This window comes from Alternaria infectoria (genome assembly GCF_024043175.1).
Source record: "Alternaria infectoria strain BMP 0036 chromosome Unknown scaffold_25, whole genome shotgun sequence".
In the NCBI taxonomy this organism is placed as follows: Eukaryota; Fungi; Ascomycota; class Dothideomycetes; order Pleosporales; family Pleosporaceae; genus Alternaria; species Alternaria infectoria.
The window spans coordinates 1-22,548 of NW_026250714.1; the positions used below are offsets into that span (position 1 = coordinate 1).

General features: G+C 53.8%; 10 protein-coding genes across 10 annotated transcripts; 2 read left to right on the forward strand and 8 right to left on the reverse strand.

The window, feature by feature from the left end:
- Positions 1 to 145: 145 nt before the first annotated feature.
- Positions 146 to 391, reverse strand: J4E92_009520 (uncharacterized protein; the record flags this gene model as incomplete). Its single annotated transcript, XM_051500866.1, has 1 exon — positions 146 to 391. A coding segment is annotated over one exon (246 nt), but the record flags the coding sequence as incomplete, so codon positions are not given.
- A 1,646-nt stretch (positions 392 to 2,037) lies between these two features.
- Positions 2,038 to 3,133, reverse strand: J4E92_009521 (uncharacterized protein; the record flags this gene model as incomplete). Its single annotated transcript, XM_051500867.1, has 4 exons — positions 2,038 to 2,110; positions 2,162 to 2,720; positions 2,790 to 2,902; positions 2,964 to 3,133. The coding sequence occupies 4 exons, from the start codon at positions 3,131 to 3,133 to the stop codon at positions 2,038 to 2,040; spliced, it is 915 nt and encodes a 304-aa protein (XP_051348810.1).
- Positions 3,134 to 4,111: 978 nt separating this feature from the next.
- J4E92_009522 (uncharacterized protein) lies at positions 4,112 to 5,176 on the reverse strand (the record flags this gene model as incomplete). The annotated part of the gene is made up of 1 exon (XM_051500868.1): positions 4,112 to 5,176. The coding sequence occupies one exon, from the start codon at positions 5,174 to 5,176 to the stop codon at positions 4,112 to 4,114; it is 1,065 nt and encodes a 354-aa protein (XP_051348811.1).
- Positions 5,177 to 6,548: 1,372 nt separating this feature from the next.
- Positions 6,549 to 7,309, reverse strand: J4E92_009523 (uncharacterized protein; the record flags this gene model as incomplete). The annotated part of the gene is made up of 2 exons (XM_051500869.1): positions 6,549 to 6,718; positions 6,847 to 7,309. The coding sequence occupies 2 exons, from the start codon at positions 7,307 to 7,309 to the stop codon at positions 6,549 to 6,551; spliced, it is 633 nt and encodes a 210-aa protein (XP_051348812.1).
- Positions 7,310 to 9,759: 2,450 nt separating this feature from the next.
- J4E92_009524 (uncharacterized protein) lies at positions 9,760 to 11,658 on the reverse strand (the record flags this gene model as incomplete). Its single annotated transcript, XM_051500870.1, has 3 exons — positions 9,760 to 9,967; positions 10,024 to 11,226; positions 11,294 to 11,658. 3 exons carry the CDS (start codon positions 11,656 to 11,658, stop codon positions 9,760 to 9,762), a joined length of 1,776 nt encoding a protein of 591 aa, XP_051348813.1.
- A 1,256-nt stretch (positions 11,659 to 12,914) lies between these two features.
- J4E92_009525 (uncharacterized protein) lies at positions 12,915 to 14,189 on the forward strand (the record flags this gene model as incomplete). The annotated part of the gene is made up of 1 exon (XM_051500871.1): positions 12,915 to 14,189. The coding sequence occupies one exon, from the start codon at positions 12,915 to 12,917 to the stop codon at positions 14,187 to 14,189; it is 1,275 nt and encodes a 424-aa protein (XP_051348814.1).
- Positions 14,190 to 14,507: 318 nt separating this feature from the next.
- J4E92_009526 (uncharacterized protein) lies at positions 14,508 to 15,781 on the reverse strand (the record flags this gene model as incomplete). Its single annotated transcript, XM_051500872.1, has 2 exons — positions 14,508 to 15,130; positions 15,604 to 15,781. 2 exons carry the CDS (start codon positions 15,779 to 15,781, stop codon positions 14,508 to 14,510), a joined length of 801 nt encoding a protein of 266 aa, XP_051348815.1.
- A 1,776-nt stretch (positions 15,782 to 17,557) lies between these two features.
- Positions 17,558 to 18,067, reverse strand: J4E92_009527 (uncharacterized protein; the record flags this gene model as incomplete). Its single annotated transcript, XM_051500873.1, has 1 exon — positions 17,558 to 18,067. The coding sequence occupies one exon, from the start codon at positions 18,065 to 18,067 to the stop codon at positions 17,558 to 17,560; it is 510 nt and encodes a 169-aa protein (XP_051348816.1).
- Positions 18,068 to 19,562: 1,495 nt separating this feature from the next.
- SEC13 (GTPase-activating protein S13) lies at positions 19,563 to 20,567 on the reverse strand (the record flags this gene model as incomplete). The annotated part of the gene is made up of 3 exons (XM_051500874.1): positions 19,563 to 19,845; positions 19,901 to 20,350; positions 20,407 to 20,567. 3 exons carry the CDS (start codon positions 20,565 to 20,567, stop codon positions 19,563 to 19,565), a joined length of 894 nt encoding a protein of 297 aa, XP_051348817.1.
- A 482-nt stretch (positions 20,568 to 21,049) lies between these two features.
- On the forward strand, positions 21,050 to 21,884 carry J4E92_009529 (uncharacterized protein; the record flags this gene model as incomplete). Its single annotated transcript, XM_051500875.1, has 2 exons — positions 21,050 to 21,324; positions 21,374 to 21,884. The coding sequence occupies 2 exons, from the start codon at positions 21,050 to 21,052 to the stop codon at positions 21,882 to 21,884; spliced, it is 786 nt and encodes a 261-aa protein (XP_051348818.1).
- Positions 21,885 to 22,548: the final 664 nt, after the last annotated feature.

Sequence of the window (22,548 nt, forward strand, 5' to 3'; positions counted from 1 at the left end):
GGTGGGGATGGAGAGGGTGCGGGGGTGGTAGATTAGGTGGAGGAGTGGGGGTGGACGGCGCTGTGGGTGGCTTTTTGGAGCTGCATAGAGCTGGAAAGGATGCGACGAAGGGTGAGGTTATAAGTTTAGAACAATGAGAACTTACGTTTCCAGGCGCATCGATAGCACCGCCCATGACGACTACCTCCTTGACCTTCAAGAACGTCTCGGGATCTTGCGCAGCAGCGATAGCAAGATTGGTCAGCGGCCCAACTGCCACAATAGTAACCGTATCGGGCTCATTCTCCCTCAACAAGTCGAGCATGACTTCGTGCGCGGGCTTCAGCGATGGCGTGAAGAGCGAGTGTTTCTCCTTGACCTTTTGTAGCGCCTTGGTTTCTTCAGCCGACATGTTCTTCGGCTGAGGCGTGAAGAGCGATTTCCATGTCTCTTCTGGTGAGAGATGTGGGTGCTGGATTAGGTCAGTTCTCAAGTTTTTATATCGTGCCGAAGACAAAGAACTTACACTGTGATGTATACCTCCCAGCCCATCGATCCCATCTACACCACGTCAGCCACTCGCTTTCTCCATTCATCTTGAGTATGTTCAACTTACGGAAGAAGTCCGCGACCATCATATGTTCCGCCAATGGCTCTTCAGCACCAACAGCAACTATCACAGATTAGCACCAACTCCCTTTTTACATCATCACCTGCGATTAGACTCACCAATAGGTTTCCTCGCACTCAACGTCTCAAACCCCTCCGGCCTGCCATTCTCCTTCCGCCACGCCCTCTCTTTCTCAATATAATGGAACAGCGTGACCACATTGCGGAGACAACTATTATTTCGTCAGTCAATCCATCTCTCCTCACTCCTCCCCCGAACACAACATCCATCCAGCGTGTATCTCGAACCCAATTCCAACACGACTCCCTCTATACTACCCAAACAAAACATATCGAGAAGAAAACACAAGTAGCAAACGGAGATAGGATAATGCAAACATACTTCTTAACCTCCACATTCCCAAACGTCAAACTCAACATGAGAATATCCAACTCCTCGCTCTTAGCCGAGAACGCCAGGAGCATAGCCAGGATATCATCGACGCCCTAATCATTATTCTTATGTCAGCCCCATATCCCATCTTCTCAATCACTCTCAAATCATCGAGTTCGGTGTCGCCCCTTCCTATTCCCGCATCCCCCACCGCCTTCTCTACCCCGCACTTTCGCACATGGAAAGTAACTCACAGGGTCCGTATCGATGATAATCTTATTCGGTGCCATCTTATCTGTATATCTGTCGAAAGCTAGGGATGTGGAAGAAGTGTTGTGTGTAGAATAGTTGTTTGTTGGTTTGGCTGTTCTGTGAATGTACCAAGGTACGTAAGTATGGATACATGTACGATTATCTAACTAGTGGCGCGCCTCGCGTCTAGATAACCCTACCAGCCTACACCAAACCGCGCATGGCAGGTGTGTGGCATGCCGCGAACGCGGAGTTCACCGATACCGACATTGACTCCACTTTGACTTTGCGGGTGGGTCCCTAACCCGTGATCATATCTACATGGAAAAGGCGAAGTCGGAATTGGGGGAATATGCATTTGCCATATACGTAAAAGAAGAAAAGCCCGCATCTTCCCCTTTGGAACGTGCGATTCATAAGCCCAAATCGCCATCATATCACTCGCAAGTAAAGAAACAAACGCCGGATTCGTTCCATAATTCTACACAACGTTTGCCCCCCATTTCCCAGATGCCCGGTACAAGGACAACATCCCAATGCAAGGGCTGACGGTTGGAAAACCTGGCGCTTTTTGAAAGCCCAACATCCATTCTTTGCCTGACACCCAATTGCTGTCTAGACTGTTCTGTTCTGGTTTCGTCTTGAAAATGGGATTGCCAAACCGCCATCATCTCTCGCTTTTCCCCACCACGTTCGTTTTTTCCCAATTGAATATCATATATGCGTTTATATATCGAATATAAGGCGACCGTTTCGTTCAAAAAAGCCGAAACACGTGTCGTGATGCGTGAACATGTCCGAGTCTAGTAGACCTTCTTCTTCTCGTCGACGGAAAATTGGCCGGGGCCCATGTTGACCAGCAAGAGGAGACCGCCACTGGAACACCATTAGCAATGCGCTTGTGGATAGCGGAAATGGGGTACTTACACAATGGACAGGATTTGGAAGAAATCGTACTTGGCAAAGTCCTTGTGAGGGTGATGCGGGTGCAGTTTCCACCAATTGTTAACGTAGAGGTTGAAGACGCTGAGAATAAGCACGAGCATAACAGCCGAGAACTTTGCCTTGAAGCCCACAACCACCATGACACACGCCACAAGTCCCAAGAGACTAGCAATGATTCTCCAGAAGCCCCAGTCGCCGCGGAACACGAATCCCACAAAGAGGAAGATGAGCAGGACGCGTCCGGCGAGCTGGAAGTACATCTTCTTGTCCTTTTCGTCGAGCTGGGGAAGGCCGGCGGGCGCAAACTTCTTGCGCACCCACGAGTCCGAGAGCACCATGAGCAGACCGCCCATGACGGACAGGTTGCGCAGGAAGAAGTTGAGGTCGAAGACGAGGCCGTAGCCGATGCCCTGCAGGACCACGACGGTCATGAGTCCCGCTACGCTGTATTCGGAATACTTTCGGAAAATGACGCCGAAGGAACAGACGGTCATGAGGACGATGTTGACGATGAGGAACATGTGCGTGACGCCGTTCCAGACTGCAAACAGAGAGAGACCGTGTTAGCCAATGTTCACGCGCTGCTGCGAGAGGAGGGGTAGAGACGTACTGTGGCGGTAGTCGTGCAGGTACGTGAGCTGGTCGGTCCATTGTGTGATAATGCGCAGGGCATCTTCGAGGAAGGTAACGACGATGAGGAAGCGGCCGATGCCAGGGAGGTATCTGGAGCGAATTAGCCGGTTTCCAGGCGGGCAGCGTCGTGGCACCGTTTCTGAAGACTCACGGCTTGATGGGGTCGAAGACAGTGTCCAGCAGGTCCTCGAGCTTGCTCGTCTGGGCGCGCAGTTGGTCGAGCGGACTGGGGTCGTTCGTGCTGTTGTCGTTGCGCCCCGAGTTGCCAAAGGGGCTCTGGTTGCCCAGATGGTAGCCAGCGGTGCCGCGTATCTGCGCCATGGCTGGTGGTGTAGTAGAGAAGAAGAGAGGGTGGGCGGCGGCAGGTGTAGAGGTGATTGGGTTGCGCTGCTCCGAACAGGTGTCCTTCACGCGATTGACCTTCGGAACGTCAGATTATGTCAGCGGCCTAACCCTTTGCGCCTTACTTTGATGTGTTGAGTCTCACTACTTTCTTCTGTTGCAGGCTAGTAAATTGCAGGGTGGGATTGCTAGCTGGCAGTTGCGCGTGACGGCTGTGAATATATTCTATGCACTCGATATTGCAGAGTGTGGGCTGTTCCCAGGGTTGCTGCGGCGCTGGTTCCTCGGTTCGCGCAACCTACTAGAGTACTACTAAGAGGCCAGATTTCTGCTACTCGACTCTGACTATGGCGTCAGGAGTAGCAGTCGGTACGAAATACCTCCGGACCAATCTTGACTAGCTGATTCACGACTTGGCACGGGCACTTTCAACACGGTGGAGCACGGTTGTATTTATAGCTTTCACCAACGCACGGCTGTACTGCAGACACATGTGTGGGAGGTTTTGTATGAGGAGTTGCAATTCAACAACTACTTTTTCTACCTGCGCGCCTCAACAGTCATTATTCCAGCGTCGGGTACTGATTGATGTTTAAATGTGGTATTGAAGTACAGGACGCGAATGCAAGAAGCCTTTGCAATAAGATCAGATGCAACCCCATACGCCGATGCTTTCATGGCCTGGACAGCAAAGCAGTGGAAGGAACCCATCCGATGATCCAGCCATACCCATGCTTACAAGGACAATTCCACCGTCGTATGAGCTATGCTCGTCCGTCATGCCAAATATGATGCTATCGTGATGAAAGTTGGAGGTGGTCAGATCAACGCCTGAAGATCTCACGTGCGCCAACAGTCTTCAATAGGATAGAAATCGAAAGGTGTATCGTCGTCCAGGGTACGTAAATGTACCCGAGGTCCTGAGACCAGCTGCTGGCTGAGTCATGTTTACCCACTTCACATGACAGCCCAGTCATCGGCATCGTCGCCAGTCTTGGGGTTGAACTCCTCGGCAAGGATCTGGTAGCGCGAGCTGGGGTTCTTGTTCTCCTTAATGACTTCGGTTGGCCGAACTGGCTTGGCGGACTGTTGGGGCTTCGTGGTGACTTCGCTGAGCTCTTCAGCAAGCTCCTCGTTGACGGTCTTGCGCTTGGGCTTTCCGCCCTTAGGAACGGTGGTCCAGGCAGAGTCCTCCATAGCAAGTCTCATCTGCTCTTCCTCTGAGGGTAGGGTACTGACAGGGGCAGCGGTCTTGGCAGCGCCGTTGGTAGGGGCGGCAGTCTTGGTAGCGGTTGAGGCAGGAGCCTCGAAGGTGTCGAGAAGCTGACCAGACGAAGCGGCCTTGGGAGGCTGGACGGCGCCGCGAGAAGGCACCTCGGTCCAGGGGTTGGAGGCGGGGGGCTTGCTCTGTCCGAGACCGTTCTTGGCCGGCTCACCGCGCGCCTCACGAGCGACACGACGCTGCTTCTCCTCGAGAGCCTTGCGCGCCTTCTCCTCCTCCTCGCGCGCGGCCTTGGCCTCCTCGACCTTCTTCCTGTTCTGGCGCTGCTTCTTGGACTCGGTCGCGACCTCGGCCTTTTGTGTCTGAGCCTTGACCGACTTGGCTGGCTTCTCGGAGGGCTTGATGCTCATGACAGCGGGCGAGGCGGCGCGCTCACCGAGCATGTCGGAGACGTCCTTGCCGCTCGGGGCCTTGTTGGTGTAGGCGGCGGGGGGCTCGACGGCGCTGTCGTCGGCAGCCTGCTTGGGGGCGGCCTGCGAGATGGTCGCGGCGGCCTTGTTGCCGGCATCCTGGACGGCCGTCTTGACCGACTTGCGAGGGGCCTTGGGCTTTGCAGCCTTCTGTGCCTTGGGCTTCTTCTCTGGGGTGTCCCAGCTGACTGCCTCCTTGAGCGAGCTGGTCGTCGACTTGCCCGTGGTCGAGCGTCCTCGGGTATCCGCCGTGTTGCCCTGGTGCATGTAGTACCAGTAGGCGGCGCCTCCAATGGCCAGGAACACGACCCAGCTCATCCACGGCTCCATGATGCAAGACGTGTGGTATGCAACGCTTCGAGGGTGCGGTGGTGGCTACTGCAAGACGTCCAATGTCAACACGGTACGATGGGGCAATGGGTTGGGGTGGAAGTGGCAGGCGGGTGAGGGAGCAGAGGGCCAGGGCAGTAGGATGACGGAGTATAGGGAGAGGGAAAAGGGGCTTACAGGTAATTGATTTTGTCTTAGCCCGGGCGTCGTAACGTGTGAAATTGACGCGTCGCACCGGCTGCTCTGCTCAACGGTTTCGATGGCGTTGCGAGAAGAGGCCAGGTAGGTCTTGATCCGCTTCGGGAGCTACTCAACCGTCGAGTGCAACCGCCGAATCGCCCACTTGACACGGGCGGCGCAGTTTGGGAGATGTATTGATTCACGTGCTACACATTCACATCGACTCGGCGTCGAGGCTAACAATGTAGGGCGGGAGACGGGGAATTGCTGGAGGTGGCAGAGTGAAGGCGCTCCATGTGGTAGTGAGCTTAGGAGTGCTCCCCCGTTCGGGATGCCACTAAGCAGGGGTCGACGGAGGCGCTGCAGCGGGTGAGTGCGTCACAGCAAGGCGATGATGATATTTCTGATATACGCCGAGTGACTTCTATTAATCTTCTTCTTGTTCTTCTATGCCGCATCTCACACGCCCGTCTTGCCATCGCATCTCAATAGCTTCCTGCGCGCCCACGAACAACTCGTAAAGGACACGAAGCATCAAGCACCTCGCGCGCGGAGGGCTAACTCCGAGTCCCGACACCCCCGACGGCGGCCTCTAACGTTTTAGGCGGCTGAACACCAAGCCATTCACAAGCCACTCACACGCTATTCATCATCTGCCGCTGCGTCATTGGCATCTCGCTGATATTGCGCCCTCGCACACAGCTGCATCTACTCTCTGTGCCACGCCCTTACTTTATCTAGTACTTGCGCTCGCCTGCTTAGCGCAGCAGGAGCGATGCACTTGTGGCTGCATCCACGAGTGACATGTGAAAGGCTTGGTATCGCCTTGCAGTACTCAACTACAGTCAGGAATAACAAAGAGGAATGGTAGCGACCAAAAGATATGACTCGGACGTTGACATTATTATAGCTCCATCGTGTATATCCAACATTATCCTACAAAGCCATGAAGGCCTTTCTACTCATAACTCGTTATTCGTGAGGCACCAAGAATGCCAACCATATCTCAGCAGACTTGGCTCGACCGAACCATATCCTCGACTGCGAAGATGAAAGAGGAGAGAAATCCCATGATGGCCATCCGAAGAGCACCTAGACATCCGTGCCTCAACTACGCCTCTTCGCAGCAGCCCCCTCCCCACCATCCTCACACTTCCTCTTCCTCCCCCCACCTCCCACCTCGCTATTCAAACTAGAACTGCGACTCATCGGAGGCGTCGCAGGCTTCATCGGAAACATAACTCCGTTCGGCGACGGTATCCTTGGTAATTGACCTCCCACCGCCGCCGCCGCAGCTTGTTGCTGTTGCTGCATCCGTTGCTGAGCCAACAGCGCCGCCTGATTCCTCTGCGCCATCTGCATCTGCCTCGCGATATCGCCCAGTCCCGGTCCCACGATATTCCTATCACCGATGATAGTCGCGCCGCAGTTGACCGTGATATTGATGTTGGAGTACCGCTTCACGCCTCTGACCTGCGTCGTAGACGTACACTCCCCCCGTGCCGTCGCCGTCGTCGGACTCTCTGGTGTAATCGGCCTGCCAGCCGCATCCTCCTCCTCCCCCATCTTCCCCGTCTCAATAGCCTCACCACTAAGTACAGTAGCAATAAGATTCGCTATCCTCACACTATCCATTTGTGCAATGGAGATGATGTTCCCGTGGCCCCGGATCTGGGTCGCGGCGTTGATTGTGATTTCGGGTGTGTCGTCTGGCGTTTCTTGCGTGTCGCAGTCTTCTTCTTGGGGGTCGTACGGGTTTGTCATGTTGGGGATGGGGAGGGTGGGGTCGACGACGGTGTGGTAGGGTGGGGGTGCTGGAATGTCGTCTTGGTATGATTGGTATGATGAGGAGTGTGCAGGAAGTGTGTTGAACGGTGTGGATAATGGGGTGGTGTGGAATGTGGTGGCTTTTGCGTTGGATACTGCTGCGTTGTTGGTGCGGAATGGGTCCATGGCATATATCAATGGATGTTTCTTTTGGCCAAGAAATCACTTCTCGTGGCTTGGAAGACACTGTCTGTGGGTATCGTGATCGTGAGGTTGTGGCGTGATGTTGGTGTGATGGGTTAGGCGGCGGTCATGCGAGTTCGGTAACCGTACTGGCAAATGTCGATGGTTAAACGCTTTGCCGATAGATGTCGCGCGACCACGAAGATGGATAGGAAGATGCAATAAACTGGTATATGATCGTGATATGACGATGCAGTAATACCGTCGATGCAGTTTGCTACTCGGTATTGGTATCCTCTCGTCGTTCGCACAATAACTATATCCAAAGTCAGCAAAACCCATCCATCATTAAATACTCCAAGAACAACTCACATATAAACCTCGAATACACGCACATTCACAAACCTCATTCCCCGAAGCATGCCACCAAGCAACCTATATATACCCACCCACCCGCTGCAGTGGACGCCCCAATCCTCCCGCGTCCGCCCGCCTTCCGCCTTATTCACACCTGCACCCCCACACCTGAAACACCCAACACAATACCTAGCACAATAGGAAGGGACGCGCGACAACACAAACATACCTGGTATGCGCCACATACTTCTGCATAATAGCTAGCAGTAGTCTAGTCTAGACCCGTTACCGGCAATCAAGTTTGCGTACCGAGCCTTTCCGGGATGGATCCATTGTTGCTATCATGCTATTGTGTTCAATAAACGGAGGGCTAGTCTAGTTTCGGACGTGGGAAAGAACGACTGGTTGATCTCGATGACGGTATCATGGGCCGCGGGTTTGAAGGATGGGAGGATTTTATTTAGGTCTGGGGTTAGCGAATGTGTGCGAGGCAACGTACAAGGTGTGTGGATGGTGATGAATATGAGTAAACCCAAGGTGGCTAAGCGCGCGTGTACAGCCTTGCCGTAGCTGGAATGACAATAAGGATGAGGATCGTGATCTACCAACTACTATGTCACTACTTCGAGGATAGTGACTTGATTGGTTGCCAGCTACCTACCTGTGTAACACAAGAATCCATCTATCACGTTCCTTCTCTGCAACTTCCCTGGCCATCGTCACGTTCCCACCTGCACCATTTGTGCAACATCGTACGAAACCGGGTAAAATGTATGCTGGTCGTTTCTTCCTTGATCAAAGTACCTAGGTAGCCATCTGCGCGGTGGTTGGGTGGTGAGCGGTCCTGCACCATTTCGCTTGCTATTGTGTTTCTATTGAACACGCCAGCCATGGATACCTACCTAGGTACATTCAGCACGTGAGGTGCGGAGCTAGGGTACGAGAAGCGTTGATGTACGTGTAATGAGACATGTGTGTTGGCTCATGCGTTGGTATGTCTAGGAGTCATGATGATCGTTGATGCAGATGGGTGGATGACTAAGTACGTGGACGGTGGTTGTGACGCTTTGGGTGCACAATAGGAAGATGGGATGGGACAATAGGATGGGGGTTGGAGTGGTGCCACACATGAACAAGTTCCTTCGCGGTTTTGTGATACGAATGTGAGGCTAAAATTCTGTCCTAGTACAACTGACAACTTTTGCATCTTGAACTAAAAACAGAGTCTTGCAAACCTGATGTCCAAAGTCGTATTCATACAAAAGCTTAACACTACGGCTTGCGAACTCCTCCGAAAAAAAGCCACATCGCTGCATTCTTCTCAATACGAAGCCACGATGCTTTGACACGCCACCCACGCGCACTCCCACCGCCATCAGCGCCACGCAACGTGCCCAAATCCGGCGCTCTTCTGCGCTCAACCTCAATACCAGTCTCCACATCGACGCGAAGAGTCATGATAGGCTGAATGCGATACGAAAAGGACGCGTGGCCAAGGCAACACACAATAAGGCGCCAAGAAAAGGAAGGAAGGAACAATAGGAATGCATATGCACTGCCAGCTAGTAGGTTATACACTATCTGTCCTCTGTCGATCGTACGATTCCTTGTGTGTGTACAGGCAGGGGATATGGGGGGACTGGGAATGGGAAAAGCCGGAGCTGTGCCGCATCTTCGATGGCTGAGCCAGTGCCAGTTTGTTGGAGAGTCCGCTGCCGTACCCGTACCCGTGTCTGCAAGGCAGACATGTGCCGGTGCGTGCGTGCAAACCAAAACCATGGCACTGGTCCTTCAAAATGGCAAAAGTCCTCCAAATGGACCTAGACGACGGAAGTTGAACCCAGCCAATTAGGCAACACACTATGCTGCAATCCCGTAAAGGACAAGAAAGTTACGTTGTTTTACAAGCCCTGCTGTCGTGATGAACACGATGTCGAGCCCAAGACGCCACGCTCCATGAAATGCGATAGAACATCAAACACCCACCGGCAGTGTCCAGGAACGGAAAAGAAATGCCGTTCGGATGGATAACTGCGATCCAGGCTGAACCCCTAACACCGATGAAGTAAACCCCTTCACAGACAACTGCAAGTCTATCACCGCTGTGGTCGGTACTGTTGGACTTCATGTTGTGGCCGTTCGTGATAGAAGAGGTTTTCCGACCAAGGCGGCAACTTCTTGTCTCGTTCGTAGAGGTAGCCACAGTTGTTGCAGAGAGTGCGTGGGCCTTTTGGACCGTCGCGGACAGCCCAGACGGCAGTTCCCCAGACCCAGCAGTGTGCGCATCTCCATGTTTGTCGCTCCCTGTGGTGGTTGTTAGTTCCAATATCACAATGCACAATGCCAGTATTGTCACATACCCTTCTTGGAGCCCTCCACCCTGCCCGCCATAGCCGGATCCTCCTTCGGCGCTTGGCGTGCCTCTTCCAACTGGGCTCAAACTCCTGAATCGTCTCTTCTTTTTGCTGCGCTCGCCGCGGCCCATGTTCTCTTGTCCTTCGATGTTGTTGAAGAATTCGTTGGCGGGTTGGCCCGTCATGTTTGCGGTCGAGGAAAAGCGCGCTGTCTCTCTGCGTAGTCTTCGGATCTGCCTTTCACGGTCCCCCTCGCGCTTCTCGATTTCTTCAGGTGATAGGATTTCCACCTTCGGTTCCCATTCGTCACAGAGATGCTCTTGGTCGTATCTCCAACCTGCACCAATAGTAGGCTCTACTGCATCGTTGTCGATCTCGCCGTCGCCCACTAAACCGCCATTCTCGCAGGCTTCCTTCTTAAGTCGCAGGACTGCTTCGTAGATGCTATGTGTCATGGCGTTCACCCATTCTCCCGATAGCCCCAGATCCGCGCACGTCGTCTTAGCAAACATCTCGGCGAAACCTGGTGGATGTAATAGCGACCACTCGAACTTGTCGGTGTACAATCGGTTCATGAGGTTGATGTTGAGCGTGACGATGCAGCGGTAGGTATCGTCTGGATTGTGAAGCTCCTCAGACGGCATTGCGGTCGCAGTTGCGCTGATACCATTTGGAATGCCCGCTGGCGTCTGTGCGCCGTTGGTATGCGATACGCCGTTGGTCATAGGGGTCGACGCGCCGTTCGTGGCTGGTACTTGTGGTGTTGAGGTGCCATCGCGGGACGACGCAGGCAGTGCGGTCTTGCCGTTTGTTCCTTGGACAGCGGGCGAGTTTGCAGAGTGGAATAGAGGGTGTAGCGCAACACCGGCATATTCCTCCAACTGCTGCCGAATCTGATTTGCGACTTGGGAGATTATGAGGGGCTTTCGGTCGTTTGGCAAATCTAATTCATCGACGAACTGCTTCGCAAATTGATCGGGTGTCGTTAAGGCCTCGTGCAAGTTCCAAAGGAACGAGTCCTTGAGTCTGTATGCGGGAGTGACGTCGGGTTGTTTGTAGGCGGGCAGGTTCTCGTTGATACCGAACTCTCGCGCGTTGGAGGGCGTTGGGAGAGGTGCCTCAGGCCGGAAAGCCTGAATGTCCATGTCTATTCGAATCGGAATCAACGTGACAGGCAAGACTGACTGCGTCTGGACTTGCTTCTCGGTGCTGCACTATGTTAGCCTTCTATTGCGAGATGTGTCCCATGGCTCAATCCTGCCACCATGCCACATACAGTGTACGCTTCGGCCTGCCCATCCAGTCTCGCCAGATTCCCTGTATGTCGACTGGCGCAGTGAGCTCCTCGCCCAGTGCTGCTATTTGCGCCGTGTGGTCTGCGCTGTTGGGGTCGATCTTCTGTACGCTTCGCAGGCCTGTCGCACGTCGCGGCCGATCGCTGTCCTCGAAATCGTCATCATCGTAGGCATCCTCCGCGTAGCTGAGAACGGCAGTTCCGCGTTTTGTCACGCGCGGCGCAGGGAGGGTATTCGAAGGCGGAACAATGGGCGATATCAGCGAATTTCCGTGGCTTCGCAGTCGCGGCGCATAACTCGACATGAAGGCCTGGGGCGGCGCCGTCTTTCCCGTACTCGTAAACATGGCTGTTGACACGGTCGATGGTCGTGTAGGAGATGTGAGGAAGCTCAGCAGAGCTCGCGAACACTAAACGCGTCGCGATGTCGATGGGGCCTCCGAATGCGGCGAATGGGTCACGGGGTCCGTCAGAAGGCTGGTCGATTCGCGATTACCCCTGCACTGTGACCGATAGGGAAATCCGTTCGAATTGCGACTGCTTTTGCGCGTCCCTGGCTGGTGACGGATGCTTTCGCGGTTGCGTTCCAGCTAACGTTGCCAAGACCTGCTAGTCCGCAAGCGTCCCAGGGTTCTCAAGGCTGGGGGCTCTTTCCAATGTCTGCCCTTCACCTCACCTGCCCAGGTGCTCACTTCACGATGTATGACAATACCCTTGATGCACCAGAACACGCCATCGATGTACCAATCACTGCGCATTATGAACGTTATGTTGCAGCACAGCGCGCTGTGACCCAAAAACACTCTCAATTCATCCACATTCATCAGATCACCATTCCCACGTGCCCAAAGTCTTTCAGTCACACGCGCTCTCTGCTTGCTCCCTGGGAGCGGAGTATGGATGGCAAGAGTTGGAAAATCTGAAACGCGTTTATGCCTTCATTCCGCCTGGGTAACTAGTGGCGCTTAACTGTCTCCACCAGGATATTTCTTGCCGCTGTGCATCCCAGCTATATCTCTACGGATCTAGGGTGTATCATGACTGGACACCCAATCAAACACACTTAATGAAACAAGAAAGGTAAGAAGTACATGTCTTCGGTGGGCCTTTCGCGGGTTCTTGTACCTGTTCAGGCATCTGCAGTCCTCATCAAGAACTCACGGTCACAGCGCTGGCGCAACGATGGCGCGCGCTAATTCGCCGGGAGACGTTGAATACTCACCTTCACCTCCCAGCATCAAGTATATAATCCCCAAGCTTTGTCTCATTGTGAAGCTATTGTACATTACGTATTACTAAGGCTGTTGTGTTATGACTCTACAACGCCCTCACGGTCCTTACCATCGCGCCTACTAAAGACTCTCGTTATTCTTCCTACACAACTCATCGCAAATACGAGCACGACATTCATACCAACTACGCAACTCTACGAGACCTTCATTTTACTCTTCCAAGAACTACTTGCGACAAGTCTTTGACAAGACATCTCTCGATTTCAGACATCCGAACCAACATTCCGACTTATACGGTACAACCCTCAGCTGGTCTAGGAAACACTATGTCTTTCAAGTCGACTCTTTACGCCGCGGCGGCCATGCTAGCCATGGCGCCGCTCTCTGCAAACGCACACATGATTCTCAAGAGTCCCGTGCCATACGGCAATCCCAACAATTCACCTCTCGACGCTAGCGGTTCCGACTTCCCGTGCAAGGCCGTACCATATACGGTGAACACTATGAACGAATGGAAAGTCGGTTCATCCCAGACTCTTGCATTCACAGGTACGGCTGTCCATGGTGGAGGCTCATGCCAGATCAGCGTCACCACCGACAAGGAGCCTACAAAGGACTCCGTGTGGAAAGTCATCTACTCCATTGAGGGTGGCTGCCCTGTCTCTGCAGAAGCCAACCTGGACGAGTTCGGTCCCAGCCTCGACAATACCTTCAAGTTCGATATCCCCCCAGAGCTTCCCAACGGCGTCATGACAACAGCTTGGACGTGGTTCAACAAGATCGGAAACCGCGAAATGTACATGAACTGTGCGCCGGTTACGATTTCTGGCGGTGCCGACGACACAACCGCATTCGATGCTCTCCCCGATATGGCAGTCGCAAATATCCCAGTCCCGCAATCTTGCGGTACGACAAAAGAAAGCAGTGATTTCACGTTCCAGAATCCAGGAAAGTATGTGAAGTCTGTTGGCAAAGGCCCTTTCGTGGATCTGTGCACAGGCGCAACTTCGCAACCCAGCACCGGCGGTGATGCTGGTGGTGGTGGCAGCGGCAATGCAGACTCTGGCGCTCCAGTCGCCAGTCCTCCAGCTGCTAGTCCTTCCCCAGATTCAGGAGCCTACCAACCTGCTGCTACGCCTCCATCTGCCGCGAGCCCAGCTCCAGTAAGCCCCCCTCCCGCTCCACCAGCGGCCCCATCTGGCACCAAGTCCGCCTGCTCACCCAAGCCCAAGCCTGCCGAGTCCACCCTCCGTACACTCGTCACTGTCACAGCGCCAATGCCATCTTCACCGACCGCGACAGACGGCATCTTCCCACCCGGTCCAGCAGCCGGCACGGGCACGGCCCCCGCCGCAGCTCCAGCGCCCCAACCAACCGGCCAGTCTCCAGCAGCATCACCCGTCGCGCCTCTAAGACCGACACCATCCGGCGCACCCGCCTCACCCGCACCCACAAACCCAGGTTCAGACAAAGAAGCCTGCTCCCCCGACGGCGCTGTCGTTTGCTCGTCCGACGGTACGAAGTTCGGTCTCTGCGACCACGGCAAGGTCATCATGATCCCCGTGGCTGACGGCACAAAGTGTGAAAACGGAGCCATTGCTAAACGCGGTGATTACTCGCATCGTAATCAGCGCACTGCTATCTAGTTTGGAGACTGGGTATTTGTGAAGATGGTTTGCGTTTTGTATATACTTGTGTCAGCTGGTTCTGCCTTTTAGTATGTTGTTTTTAGCTTTCTTTACGGGGGTGGTTGTAAGCTTTGGCTTTGATTGATTCCTGACCTCGCTTGTTGGCTTCGCTGTCGTATAACAGAGGAGCGTTCTTTCGCTTAAAAATTGCTGTGGCGATTGAAGAGAGGTTTTGTGTGTAGATTTGTATATTATGTAATAGTACCATTACTATTAAACCCGACAAGCGTTCCTTTCGCACTCCAATCATCAAGTACTAACTACTGTGTTCCGTATCTAGGGCCCACCAACGGCATAAGGAGTGAACTTGTAGCAGCCACCCACATCAGCATCCCCAGCAATCCTCCAATAAACACCACAGTCGTAACTCGTCGTTCCCCTCGCAGCCACACAAGACAGCGGACACGTTCCATCAGCCGCATTGTACGTAACCTGGCAAACCGTTTCCTGCAGCCCAGCATCGTTTCGTCCAAACAGGACGTACGCTTCGCTCGCGCCTACATTAGGATTCGTCTTGCCGATGGAGCCGGCGTACGGCCCGTTCAGGACCTGCAGCTTGTTGTTGTCGACGGTGGTGAATTGGAGGACGGGGCTCAGTCCGCGTGAGTTGCCGACTGTGTTGGGGACGTTGCGACTGGCGTCCGCGATGGGGTTTCCGCTGTTGTCGCCGCCGATGGCGTAGACGGTGAAGGTGGGGATTGCGATGACTTGTTGGGTGCCTGTGATGATGGTTGTGCGCTCGGTGACTGTGGAGGTCTCGGTCGCGGTGTTGGTGATGGTGTTTGTGACGGTCGCGGTGTCGGTGTTGGTTGCGGTTGCGAGGATAGTCAGGGGTACCTGTTGGAGGAGGAGTTGGTTAGCAACGGATTCTGTGGGTTGGTAGGATTGGCAGAGACTTACTGTGACTGAAGTTGTGATGGTGGTGGGAAGGCTCAAAGTTGTCGTGGTAGTCGTGCTAGAGGTAGGCACCGCCAGACATTTGCATGCTGAAGAGAGAGCTTGGCCTTCGATGTAGTTGTTGAAGCATGAGGGCTTCTTTGGGGGAACATAAGCGCCCCGCTTCTGTACAGCTCCTGGGGATGCGCATGCAGTGATTGAAGAGTATGCGACTGTGTTGATGGTTTCGGTTGTTGTCGTCGTCTCGGTGATCGTGGCAGACGCCGTTGCGGTGGCAGTATCAGTTGCCGTAATTGTGTTGGTTGCATCGGTAGTCGTGGTCGATCCCGAAGTGATCGTTGCAGTTGCCGTAATGGTACTGTGTGTTGTAAGCGAAAGATCATGCCAGTGGAGATGGACGTGGTGTCAGCTTACGCAGTGAAGGAAGTCACCGTAGAAGTCTTTGTGACTACAGGGATCTTGAGGTAAGACGAACAGAAGCTCGTGGCTTGGGGCTGCTGCTTCGCAACAGTGACAAGACCACCGACAATGTCGCAGAACAACTGCGCAACAATCTTGCCAGCAGGCTCAGGAGCTGCATTTCGAGGGACGGACAGGGCGCCAGTGGGAATGGCGAGGCCCAGGGCAAGTCCAGCTACGTTGTTGAAGCGCATGGTGAAAGTGTACAAATGTTGGAGGCTCAATCAATGGAGGAGATGCTGCAGAATGTGCTCCGGTGAAAACAACAAGACGCTGCCCGACAGCGTCTTATATACATCTTGTACGACAAGATTGCTCTCTCCTCGCCCTCTCGCGTCGCTCTAGAACTCAGTCCCTTGGGCACCTAGAGGTCGGTGGAAGCGACGCTATCGGTATGTTGCAGTGCAAAAATGAGGAGCTGAACTCTAGCTGCACGATCTCGACAGCCACCTTTTCTCATCTTCTTCCTCGTCGAGTTAGAACTTCAAGCCACAAAGGTTTTTTCGTGGCCAGAAACAGGAAGACCAGAGTTGTAGGACGACGGTGAAGGATTGTTCAGCCAGCCTCCGATGAGCCTCTAGCTCTGGAGATAACCTGCTCTCGCTGGATCTGGAAGCATGTCTGCAGAGCCTCTAGGCGATGTCGGGTTCCAAGTCCCCGTGAGTAAGTAAGCCTGAGAATGCTCGACCTGGTAAGCCTAGAGGCATTGCTTGTGGCCTGGAAAGGCATAGTCTAATCCGATCCTGGGGAAGGACGCCTATCTAGAACGCTCTATGTGGCCATGATCAACGGAGAAGCCTGACAACCCTGGAATCTGACCTATGATGTTGCGATTGGATCTTGAACCTTTCGAGCCTGTTGGCACGGAATAGTACTAGCGGCATCGCTTCGCCTGGCGCGGTCTGAATGTTTCCCTTCAATCTGGGGATAAAGCCACGCTAAGAAACGGACCGAAGCTTATTTTACCCTGTACCAGCTCACCCGCATTGTGTGTCTTGAGTCTTCCCCGGAGAATTCCAGCGCCCACGTTGTGCTCTAGATCTCGGAGCTCCCGTCATGCCAGGGTCGAAGAGAAGCACCTGACTTGAGGTCTGCAGTCGAAGGCCTCGAATTTGTTCTATCGTCAAGGGCGCCCCTGCCATGACCCTTGCCTGATCAACAGCCTGCCGTTCGGAAGCATGTAATCCGTGCTGTGCTATCCGTCTTCAGCGTGGAAAGCGGAGTACACTCCTACGATGCCGAATACCTGGGTTGGATCGTCCTATCTTCGCACGCCTTGCGGTGATCATAGGTAGATCTGGCGAAGTAATATCTGAATTGTAGACCAGAACCTTCGCACGCACCGCGTGGTGATCGAAGGGAGATATGACGCGGATGATAGTTCAGAAGATCCGCAGTACCCAAGCGAGTGCGATCTTTCAACACCCAAGCGGACGGCCGCCCGGTGTCGGGCTCTGGTTGCGCAATAAAGACAAGTCCGTGCCTTTGGCTCACCTCACAGCTTCGAAGTCTCATAGTCGTCAGCAGATCGTGCGTCGGTGAAGAGACAGACAAGTAGTCTTGAGCCGTTTTGCAGAAGCGTAGGTGTGCCACTGCGGCGCGGCAGAAGCTGTGATGTTGAAAATGCTGCGAATCGACGTAGGGCTCGCTGCGGAATCGAATTTTGCAGGATGTCTCCGGTTCCGACGCGTTGGGTGGTAACCAGCTTTCTGGTGAAATATATCGCTTACCGCAGCGATCGCATCTTATTCGGACGAAACCTTACGGGTCGCTTCTGCTGGCTTCCGCGCTCGAACCTGGAAACTTTTCTCGCGGGTAATTTTGGTCGTGTATGTTAGGGCTTGAACTTTCAGTGACGGTGATCTGCGGGGCGCTCTAGTAGTTGGCCTTTCGCCAACGTTGACATGCTCGACGTGGACCTTGTTGCTTTCATCTCAGACGAGAAACGAGGAAAGAAGGCGCCATTCACCTCATCTCCAGCTTCCTCTAGCCTGCGGTCCCCCACTACTCCTCAATAGCATAATTCCCACGCCCACCGCCATAGCACCAAGGAAAACCCACTGCGGAACAACGATATCCGTATCTCTCCGCTGATACCTCCGGGCTTTCTCGGCGTACATCTTCTTCCTCAGCGCACGTTCTTCCTCGTCCACTTCGTCATCTTTCGTCTTTCTTTCCTTCACATGTTCCCCAACCAGTCCATCACCCTTCTTCCTCTGCATCTCCTGCAGATAGTCCCGTATCACGGGATCGTCCTCTTCACTCAAATCCACAAATTCCCTCTCTTTCATTTCCACACCCTGATCCAGCGGACTTGCTACGTTGAGGCCACCTACAACACCCTCTTTCGCCGTCAACTTCTTCTTGTCGACAAGCACATCATCTGGTAGCCACTCTTTCAGGGTGTCTTCTGGCAGCGACCGGAACACAAGACACATCCACATCTCCAGCACATTCATCGCCAGTTCTGGGTGATCCATCCCCGGTACTGCATTGCCATATCCGCCCGAAGGAAGCACAGCTAGTACACCAAAAACGTTATAGATACTCCACTCCAACGCATAGTAATGTAGACTCGGATGATCTCTCCTATACCTGAAGTTCAGGTGCTGAGCCACTCTCATGCGCAGATTGCTACTCTGGCCGACATAAATCCTCAATCTTTTGTCGACACCTAAGATGCCGTTGAGGTAGATGGCGCGGCCTTCATGACGCAGATCCCCGCCGAGATGCTTTAGGGCGTCGAGAGAGAGGCGAGAGGAGAGGAGATGCCATAGTTGGGGACGGACAAAAGAGAAGATAGACGAAGTGAGGGTGGGGATGCTGTGGTGCGAGATCCAGGGTATGTACTTATGGTAAGGGTGAGGATTGCCGTTGTCTGGGGAGGAGACTGGGGGCTGGGATAGGCGTGTCAGGAGGTGCGTGAGAATTGCTCGCGCTTCGAGTTGCACCGGAGTAAAGGTCGTCTGGCTGGCACGATTAGATGGTGTTGGTGTTGTTGGTGTGCTTGACATCGCAGCAGCTGGAGACATTTGACGACGTGATGGCGTCGTATGAATAGGAGAGGAAGCCGGTTGCTGGTAAACTTCCGCTGTCGCCATGATTTATATCTCTTCCAAAGGTTTGTAGTACGATACTTGTTGGTCGTGATTGGATGATGTTTGTGAGGAGTTAGGCAGCTGTCCTGTGGAAGGCTAGCGTCAAGGCACCAACGTGCAGGTGCGACAAAGCTTGGAAGACAGACACAAGCTCAGTACGAGACAGCCGCAGCGGAAATCGTCTCTTACGGAAGATGACGAACTATATCGGGCTGCGCAATGTAGTTGTGAAGTGAAAACAGCGTAGGTATGTAGGTCTACATGTCAGCTCCACCTGGGCGATGAGGCTGAAGCTAGCGCCTTTCGCACATGCCGTATCGGGCATCTTCTGAGAAAACCGTCGATAACGGCATCTCTTGAGCATAGCGCCATAACCACTCGGCCATGACGAATCGCATGCAGGATCCCGTGTTCCTGTCGTGATCATTCGCCCACTCTCGAATAATCTCATGTGGCTTAAAATGACCAAGGTTTCTGAGCGGTCTTGCAGTCTCTTCGCTATGTTCATCTTGTAAGTATAATGTCTTGGGTGTTGGCATGGTTCATAGTCTTGAGTAGCTATATCGCATGTCACTTCCCGTATTGAGTGAGGCCATTGGAAAAGACTTGTTGAAGTTCACGTATGGCATTGGTAAGGCGACGATTCTTATAATCAATTGAAGGCTACGCTCATGTTACACCTATACATCACACTATGCCCTCGTGCCATGCTCTTATATCAATATTGTTCGTAAGTGAACTGGTAACACCCGTATTCAGTACACCACGGCCCGTCGTCTTCATATGGTGGCCACTGGTCGGTCCTGAATTTGAGGCCGAGACGTACGGGGTATTGCAAGAAAGTCCCAGGCTCTGCTTTCTCTTTTATAGAGATGTTCTACTCCTCGATGGTCTTGACGCATTCCCATCCGCCGCTCAACCTCTCCTTCCATAGGCTGACCCTGTTGTCGCCGGTGCTGACTGCGAGGGCATTGCCGCTCAGACTCCAGCTCACGCGCCACGCGGCAGCGTCGACGTCAAGCTGAGTGCGCTTCCACTCGCGTAGATCTGATGATGTCCAGATAATGACAGTCTTGTCCTGGGATGCGGAGGCGATGTACGATTTGGAGAGAACGGTAGGGGACCACGCGACGTCGCGTACCCAATCTGCATGACCGCCACTAGTGTATAATGTCAGCCAATGCCCCATATCGCTGATTCGCGACCATAACTTACAGCGGTGTCGCGTTCCAGCTGCCGCTCTCAGGGCTGAACTCCCAAATCTTGACCTGGCAGTCGGTTCCGCCGGTGACTAGCCTCTTCGCAGCGCCTGCCTGGTTTCCGCTTGCGCTGATGACCTGTCCTGGCGCATAGGCAGGTGCCCAAGAAACACTGTTTACGCCGTTACCGTGAGCAGGGAAGGTTTGGTGTGTCCAGTTGTTGTCCTTGAATTCGAGGACCGAGACGTTGCCATCCGATGATGCGCAGGCAAGGAGGCAGCCTGCCTCGTGAGGAGCCCATGCGACCATGTTGACCGACTGTGTGTGTAGGGCGACCTCGTATATCTTTTGCCAGCTACCGGACTGCTCGCGCCAGATGAGGACCTTGCCGTCATACGAAGAGGAGGCAAGGATGTTTCCGTATTTTGGGTGTGCCCATGCTACGCTCCAGACGGCGCCCTCATGTCTATGAAAGTCAGCCTGGAGTTCCGCACGACCATAGCTTCTTTGGGGTTGACGTACCCTCTCAGGGTTTCAACCAGTGTGTGCTTCTCGCCCTCAACCTCGAAGATCTTGATGGTCTTGTCCGAAGAACACGTCGCGAGCCGCCTGCCGTAGTAATCCAGTACGGCGTCATGCTGTACCTCGTTAGAATCGGTCGGGGGTGGGTCGATGTCGCCCATTGCGCTGGCTGGTGGTGTGGGATGTGCGAATGTGGGGTGAAGATAGAGGCGAATGTGTGTAGAGAACGTACAATCATGTCATCGTGGCCAGAGTTCGCTATAACGTTGGCCTACAGCGGCAGTCGCAAGTTAGCGGACATGATCAGGTTGGGCGCGTTGGTGGGGAAGTGCTTGCCATTTTTGTTGTAGATCAGCTGCGATAGATGGTGGTGAATGAAATGGAGGTCGGGGCGGTATTTGAAGGCGGCGAGAGAATTGTGTAGGCAGAAGTATGAGCAGGCGCGTCCAGACGTGTCCACAGCTACACAGTGCCCCAAAGTTGGTTGATGCTGCTGTGGCCTCAATGCAGGGGTCTTGATGAGATAAGATTAGATCGAATCCCAATGACGCGCTAGCACACGCAACACCACCCGTGGACCTACCCAGGTACTATGTAAGCATCACATGCAACCACTACCTCCATTCACCACCCATCACTCATCATGGCCTATTCTTCTCCGCGCCACTCGCAAAACTTCTACCAGTACGATGCATCAACCCCTCCACCGCCCCCACCAAAGCCAGGACGGTCAAGTGGGAATGCGACTCCATCACAGGGACCTCCATTACCCCCACCCCCGCCAGGTCAATCATCGTATTCGGGAGATCAACAACAGAGTTCGTATTCACAACAGCAGTACTCGCAGACAGGTCCCGAGCAACCGACAGTCCAACCGCCGGACGATGGCTGGCTGCCTGATGTGCTCAAGGACAAACCGTATGCCAACCCTGCATCCTTGCTAAGCCAACTACTAAGGTACGAGTAGAACCAAAGACTTGCATCATGTGCTTCAGACGCCAGAATTGCAAAATGCTATAATTCACAATCCTGAGACAACACACCCATCGTTACCTGCATCTATTGCGCCTCTGCAGGCACTTCTCGCACAGAATGTAGGGTTGGCAGAGTCACTCAAACAGTTGGAAGCACATGTCCAGCACCAACGAGATAGTACACAGTCGCGTTTATTGTCACTCAAGGCTTTGGAGCGTCAGTGGAAGGCAAAGCAGGCTGAACAAGATGAGGCACTGCGAGAGTTCAGTCCGCCAGCACTCTATCAGAGGCTGAGTGCTTCAGTAGGCGAGCAAGAGGCGTTATGTCGGGGACTGGAAGAAAGCTTCCTCGAAGGCGAAGGTTTCGGTGGTGGGGATGCCGTGGCTAGCGACCGCGAAGTGACAGACTTTGTGAGGCGCTTGAGGGAGGGCCGAAAGATCGCCTACCTTCGAGGAGAGCGCAAGGAGCGATGGGATGAAGGCCGTGTCGGCGGCTGGCGATGAGCGCTCCACCTTGAAGTAATTATAAATACTAATATCAGACCACGCACGCAACGTCGCAGTATGTGTGGAGATGTCAAATTGCCATGACATGATAGTCATGCGGCGTCGGCAGTCGGGAGCATGCCTGAGAGTCAAGGCATCAGCACATGCGATTCAGGCGGCGAGATATGCAGCCGGCTGTGAATCTAAGATTGCATCTCAGGGGCCTCGTCACCTCCATAAGAAGGATCCTCGCCGTTAGCATAGGCCGAGAGGCTGGACTGGTCGTCATGAGTCGTCGTCGTGAGCACTGTCGTCGTTCGCGGCAGGCGAATATCAGCCACATCCCAGTACAGCTGCCCCTTAGCGTGCTGGCTTCCTCATTTGGATACATCCGTGGTTGTCGGAAAATTGCGCGATGCCAAAATAAAGGTCGCATGCAATCCACTGCAAGCCACCCGTTGCGGGTGTCACATGGCAGGGTTGCAGTCGCTATGCACATGGTGACGGCTGGGATCGAGTCTTGGTGGTTCAGCGCCTCATGGAGTGTTTCACGTCGCAGGCAAAGGCGCCTCCGCACGTCACCTGGGCAGCCAGCGTCAACGTCAACTCGACCGGAGCGCGCGACTCTGAGATGTCAACACCCACTTTGCAATTGAGCGTATCCCCGAATCACACTCCGCAA